The sequence below is a fragment of the Thamnophis sirtalis genome, unplaced genomic scaffold (genome assembly GCF_051295495.1).
Source record: "Thamnophis sirtalis isolate CommonGarterSnake01/CBP01778 unplaced genomic scaffold, rThaSir2_p1.2 scaffold_4, whole genome shotgun sequence".
NCBI classification, from domain to species: domain Eukaryota; kingdom Metazoa; phylum Chordata; class Lepidosauria; order Squamata; family Natricidae; genus Thamnophis; species Thamnophis sirtalis.
Genome location: NW_028261384.1, coordinates 95826209 through 95832810, shown reverse-complemented (window position 1 = coordinate 95832810; position 6602 = coordinate 95826209). Strand labels below are relative to the sequence as shown.

The following is a 6602-nucleotide window of genomic DNA, read 5'->3' as shown; positions in this document are numbered from 1 at the left end:
CACAGGAACGCCAATAAGCGCTCTTAAGTATCACGACGTCCGAAAAACGTCGCTTAGACAGGAACTCTTTTTTTAAAGTGTTTTTAAAATGTTCTAGCGTTGTCTCTATTGGCTAGGCAAACGTCCCTCCCACATTTCGTTCAGCTCTTGACCTCGGCAACCATTGGTCAGGTGTCCAGGCCTCCTTCGTTGATTGGTGGGATGCGTTTTGGCGGGTTGACCGTGTTTTTTGAACCCCGATTCAACTGGATGTGGTCTTAGTTCGTGGTTCTCGGACGTTGTGTGAGCAAAGTGCGCGGGAGGCGGTTGGAGAACGGCTGGCGGGAAGAAGACGGTGGCGGCACTTCTCGTCGCAAACCTTTCCCCCTACTGCCTCAGCCAGTGTTTGATATTTTGAGGCGCTGATATTCCCTTTTCTTCCTTGGTTTGATATTTTTTTGCGAAAACCAGATTTCCCCACCCGCTTTTCTTCCCGCTTCTGCAGCCACAATGGATCTCAACTGCTCCCCGCTCAAGGTAAGGCTTTCGGTCTGCCTTGGGTCTCTCTCCTTTCTCCCCATGGTGTTCCAAACGCAATTTAAAAAGCATCCCTCTCTGACGCGATTATCTCCCTTTTGTTTTGGTTTTCCTTGAAATTGATTAGCATCAGTTGATTCGTTTGAGCTATACTGAGATTATGACTCCTATCGTCTATATCCCACATGAATGATTGATTGATGGGCATGTCAGGGTGGTTTAAGGAATGCTGACCTCCTGAATATTACAAATAGGATGCAGGTCGTCGTGTAAGGGCCATATCCATTGAAATAGAAAAGCTAAAGCCTCCGTTTTCATAAACTACAGTTAATCGCTGCGATGGAGGGAAGTTCAGTTTGCAAAAGCTTATACTGAAGAGCAATAACAGCTAGACCTTTGCCCAAATTTATCTGATATGCCAATTGCACTATTTCCTCAACAAAGGTACCCTACTTCCTAATTACTCATGTCTTGGCCACCCTTGCATGTGGATTATTGCAATGCATTCCACATGGGACTGAACTTAAGATCACTAAGAAACAACTAGTCCAGAAAACATCAGCATGAGTATTATGGGCGCACCTCAGTATACCTATGCAACATTTCTGCTAAGTAAGATGCACTGGTTATAATAGAGCTTCTGGGTGTAATTTACCTGATGAAGTCTTTCTAAGGAACTACCATTTTCCCCCCATCATTTCTACTTGCCCCTTAAAACCCCATCTATATTATCTGATGTGAGTGTTACATATTTACTTGGGTCACTTTGAACATATGATTACGTTGTTCACTTTCTGAATATGTATACCCACATTGTTTAAGCCTACTTTACAATTTGCTAAGTTTGTGCATTATAAAAGATAAGATCAACCTGAAACTGTCCACCTCTTCTAGAAAATGGGAGGAGATTTTAAACTTCTGATATTTTTTGAAGGAAACTTTTTATTTAGTCTCAAGTCTGACTTCTAACAGAATCAGGAGCTTTTTTCCACCTTTCAGCTCCAGTAAAGGAATAGAAATCTTTTAAATACAGATGAATTACACTGTAGAGTGGGGAATAATTTGACCACAATCAGCTTGCAGATAGGAAATCAACTATGCTAAAGGGAGGCACAGATAAACTTCAAGCATGCTAAATAGACCAGGCGCCTTTTAAGGCAACTAGATCCTGATGATGCAATTGAACATCAGCTTTAGTTGCAGGATCCAACCTAGGTTGGTTTATTGGGACCAAAGGTATTGTATCCCAACCTTTCAGACTCACGCTGGAGCCCCTAGAGTTCCTTGAAAATGGCCTCCAGGATGAGTCTGAAAGCTTGGAATACAAAACCTCTGGTCCCAGTGACCAATCCAGATTGGCTCCTGCAATATTGTTTGGGACATGTATATTCATCTTCATTTCTGATCAGCTTTAGTGTTGCAGTTAATTAACTAATCTCACCCTAGGGCTACTCTAAGCAGCTTACAATCATTTAAAACAGCAAACAAAATTAAAAGTAAAATTAAACAAAAGTAAAATAATAGAATAATATGGAAAAAGAAAAATATATTGATGCAAATACTAAAAAAGATGGTAAGTGGGAGCAGAAAGCTAGATCAAGAGATGGAGTCTACTGTCCATCTAGCAGCTATCTCCAGAATACAACTCCCCCATTGAGTACCCAAGCCAATTTATAGAGCCAGGACTTTAGGCTCTTATGGAAGATAGGAAGTTGGTGCAGTTCTTATCCTGAAGGGCAGGATGCTTAATCGCTCACGATTAAGAATAGTCCTATTTCCTCTGTGCATTGTCCTACAGAGCGCTCCTGGGGATCACCATTGAACCAATCATATTAGCCCTGAAGGAGGAAGCAGCATAAGATTACATTTGACCTTTTTATGTGGGCAGTACAGGACACAGAATGGACTTTGCAGTATGCCATTGGACACTTTTCAGTGTGACGCTGGTTTTGTACAATGTTTATTTCCTTTAATACCAGCCAACTAAGATGTTTAATCTGGAGCTGACCTCCAGTAACATGTACTTCCTTACTCAGTTTATTTTGTTCATTCAACATTTAACTGCTATTTTTATGTTCTATGTATTTCAGTCCCATCTGAGTTCCTATCAGAAACAGATGGGCACTCAATGAATTTCTCCTTGCAATGTTTCTTGTTTTCTTTCCATTGAGGTTGTTGATGTGAACCCCAAAGTGAAGAAGATAAAGAATAAGAATTCAGATAAGAGGTTGTCTGTTGAAAGAATCTATCAAAAGAAATCTCAATTGGAGCATATATTGCTTCGACCTGATACGTACATTGGATCTGTGGAGCAAGTAACTCAGGTAAAAAAATATTCTGTTTGGGGCAAAGACCTCCCAAAGTACTTTGTAATGTGCTATCAAATTAAAATTATAATTAAGATTTTCCTTGGCAAACTATTTTATCAGCCAAATAGTTTATAATTTTCTTATATAGAAAATACATTACACACCATTTATGACTAATGTGAACACAATTGGCTGTAAATTTATGAAAACTGAAAAGTATGCATTTTAAAAAGCAGGTTTTTATGAAACATTAAAATTAGTACACTGATTATAGTATATATTTCAAGATACCTCAAGATTTTGCAGCAGATAAAATTACTTTTTTCTTCTTAGCAAATGTGGGTATTTGATGAAGATGAAGGATTGAATTGCAGGGATGTCACCTTTGTTCCTGGTCTTTATAAAATCTTCGATGAAATACTAGGTATGTTGACATATGGATAAAATGCTGTCATAGTGAGGACATCAAGCATTTTATGAGGATATGTTTTTAGAGCCATAGTTGATGAATAACAATATACAAAGGTATTGCAATGAATTAGCTTTTTGAAAAGGCAGCAAAATGCTTGATCTTTGGCAAAATTTGTTGAAATTAAGTATTGCATAAACTGAAGACTAAATCAGGAGTTTTAACTTGCAAATGTTACCAATCACTAAAAACATGTATTGCTTTCTTTTAGTCAATGCAGCTGATAACAAGCAGAGAGATAAGAATATGTCTTGTATCAAAGTTACAATTGACCCGTAAGTCTTGTTTTAATATTATATAATATTTTTGACTTCAGTTGAGGATTTGTTCATTGGGAAGGGAATATGCATTTTTCTGAAACTGAATCTCTATTCTTGTAGCTTTACATAGCTGTGAATTTTGTTGTATGTGTATATATGTGTATGTGTATATACAGTACATACAATGACAAAGTTAAAAAGTAGTGTAATGATTAGCATAGAGTTTGACTTTCTGATCACATTTAGTGTTTTAATCGGGAGACACAAGTTTGCAGTTCTTTGAATATCAGTTGAATCTTCTCTTTCTAGGGAGAATAATACAATCTCTGTGTGGAATAATGGGAAAGGAATCCCTATTGTAGAACATCAAGTAGAAAAAATGTATGTGCCAGCTCTTATTTTTGGACATCTTTTAACTTCCAGCAACTATGATGATGATGAGAAGAAAGTCACAGGTCAGGAAAAACCTGCAAAGCAGTCACTTTAAAATCTTTAATTGACTCATGAAAATAATTGCATCTAAAATTTCACATTTATGTTTCTACAGAACAGCAAGATGTGAATGATCAGGAAATCATTTTTTTTCCATATATGTTGTTTTTATATTCCAATCATAAATAAGTGATAAATCAAAAACCTCTTACTAATTTTTATTGCATGCACTGTATTGAGTGGTAACTAAATAAGAAATAAGAAAATGTGGACTATCTGTAGAGACAGATAGAGATTGATAGAGAACTGTCCCATCTTGATCCTTTCATCTTTCTTTGAATATAGTAAAGGAGCAAGCAGTGCTCTCTCTTTATAAAAAATGCGACCATACATTTTTTTCTGCATGAAGATATGGAGTGCCTTATCAATTCTTTGTACAAATACCACTGCATGCGTACTTATTTGTGAAATATTATATTGATTTTAGTGGGGGTTTATGAATTGACAATATGTACCCTGTAACTGAAATGTATATCTCTTCAGTGTAACAATATGTACAATTAATATTTTTCCAGGTGGTCGAAATGGTTATGGTGCAAAGCTGTGCAATATATTCAGTACCAAATTTACAGTGGAAACAGCATGCAAAGAATATAAAAAGCTTTTTAAACAGGTATATAAAACTTTGCACAAAAAATGATTTCACTGTTTTTAAAATACAGGCGCCAAGCTTTATTTTATTAGCTCCTAAATTTGTTTCATATTTTATTTTAAATTTATTTCGACATCTCAATACTTCCTGATGAGCATATCTTAAAAAATTAGTTTAAGCATAAGTGGTGAAATCAAGATAGTTTGGGCCAAGAAGCCACATACATTTTAAGTCTAGATTGTCTAGACTTAAGTCTATACATCTAGGAGCTGTATTTTGTAGAAGAAATGTATCCTCCCTCCAATGTACCTAACAATTCTATTGGTCTTAATTCCTTTGCAGACTTGGACTGACAATATGACTAAAGCAGGAGAGACAAAACTGAAGCATTTTGATGGCGAGGACTTCACATGTGTTACTTTCCAGCCTGACCTGTCCAAATTTAAAATGACTGTATTGGATAAAGATACTGTGGCACTTATGTCTCGCAGAGCCTATGATATTGCAGGATCAGCTAAAAAGATCACTGTATTCTTAAATGGAAAGAAGTTACCTGTGAGTTACTAAAATGGGCAAAAACAACTGCTGGTGTGCAGAATTTGATGGTCCTTTAACATGTTAACAGCCAAGGCAACTGTTTTTTAAAAAAATATAGAAATTTTTGCGCTTGTCTCCTTTGTAGGTCAAAGGATTCCGTAGTTACGTAGACATGTACTTGAAAGATAAAGTGGACGAAACTGGCAATGAACTGAAAGTAATTCATGAAGAAGTTAATGACCGGTGGGAAGTGTGTCTAACCATGAGTGAAAGGGGCTTCCAACAAGTTAGCTTCGTCAATAGCATTGCTACAACTAAGGTAAACAGTTACAAAAGTATACAGGGCTTTTGTGAATCTACCATCTAAAAATACTTCATCAAAGCATTCAGTGAAGAAAGGAAAGTTTTCTTACTAGGCATCTATTTGTTGTAGAAGACTTGCAGCTTTTTTTTTTTTACTTTGAATATTTTTGAAAGACTGAAATTTTACTTAAGTATCTGAATTATAATTGTTAAAGATATACCCGTGTTGTATAAAATAAGCAATTCTGCATCTTGTGTTTTATTAAAACTACTCTTCCTATAGTTTAGAACTAAAATACATAGATTATATAATATAATGTGATCTCAAGATAATTAATTGAAATGGACTCTAGTTGTAGACTTTTTGGGGTTGGCAGTTATTTTTTCTTAAATTTTTCTTTGAACCTAATTAACAATGGAGAGAAATTGTAATGAAGATTATAAAGAAATAAATGATTGAGTAGAGCAACAAGTATAGGTAGTCCGCAACTTAAAACAGTTTGTTTAGTGACCAGCACTGAAAAAAGTGACATAACCAGTTTTCACACTTAGAACTGTTGTAGCATCCCCATGGACATGTAATCAAAATGCAGGTGCTTGGGTAATTGACTCATATTTATGATAGTTGTAGTGTCCCAGAATCACGTGATCCCCTTTTGCACTTTCATGATTTATCTGACTAATTACTACAGTGACATGCCCCAAACCGCCTGCTCCTTTGCATTCAAACCAGCCCGCCCCTTTTCTCTCCCGGCATGGGCTCTCTGGAGAGGGAGGGAAAGTTCATTCCAAAGACCGGCTTCTTTCCGGCGCGGCAGTGATGGCAAGAAGCAGCTGCCAGCAAAGCTCTCAGCGATGGCAAGAGTCCTGCCGCTATGCCAGATTCAGCAAAAGCGGCTCCGGGAACAACGGGATGTGCTTGGGGAAGGGAGAGCCAGAACTGACTTCCAGGGATTGTGCTTCAGCCGCTGCTGTGAAAACGTCTGTTTTGCCAGCCGCAGGATGGAAGGAAAGCCTGTCTTTGGAAAGACCTTCCCTCCCCCTCCAGAGACCCCATGCCGAGAGACAGGAGGGGATGGGCTGGTTTGAATGCGGGTGAGTGGGCAGTTTAGTGGCCCGCCTTT

At 37.5% G+C, this 6602-nt stretch overlaps 1 protein-coding gene across 1 annotated transcript in view; it reads left to right on the top strand.

The window, feature by feature from the left end:
• The first annotated feature begins 261 nt into the window (after positions 1-261).
• TOP2A (DNA topoisomerase II alpha) overlaps positions 262-6602 on the top strand; it is a 44829-nt gene continuing 38488 nt past the window's right edge. Inside the window, exons 1-8 of the mRNA XM_087713492.1 lie at positions 262-516; positions 2688-2840; positions 3159-3249; positions 3506-3569; positions 3864-4009; positions 4562-4659; positions 4981-5193; positions 5321-5494. Of these exons, the coding sequence (XP_087569618.1) occupies positions 490-516; positions 2688-2840; positions 3159-3249; positions 3506-3569; positions 3864-4009; positions 4562-4659; positions 4981-5193; positions 5321-5494 (966 nt within the window). The 5' untranslated portion in view covers positions 262-489. The remainder of the gene's footprint in view (positions 517-2687; positions 2841-3158; positions 3250-3505; positions 3570-3863; positions 4010-4561; positions 4660-4980; positions 5194-5320; positions 5495-6602) is intronic.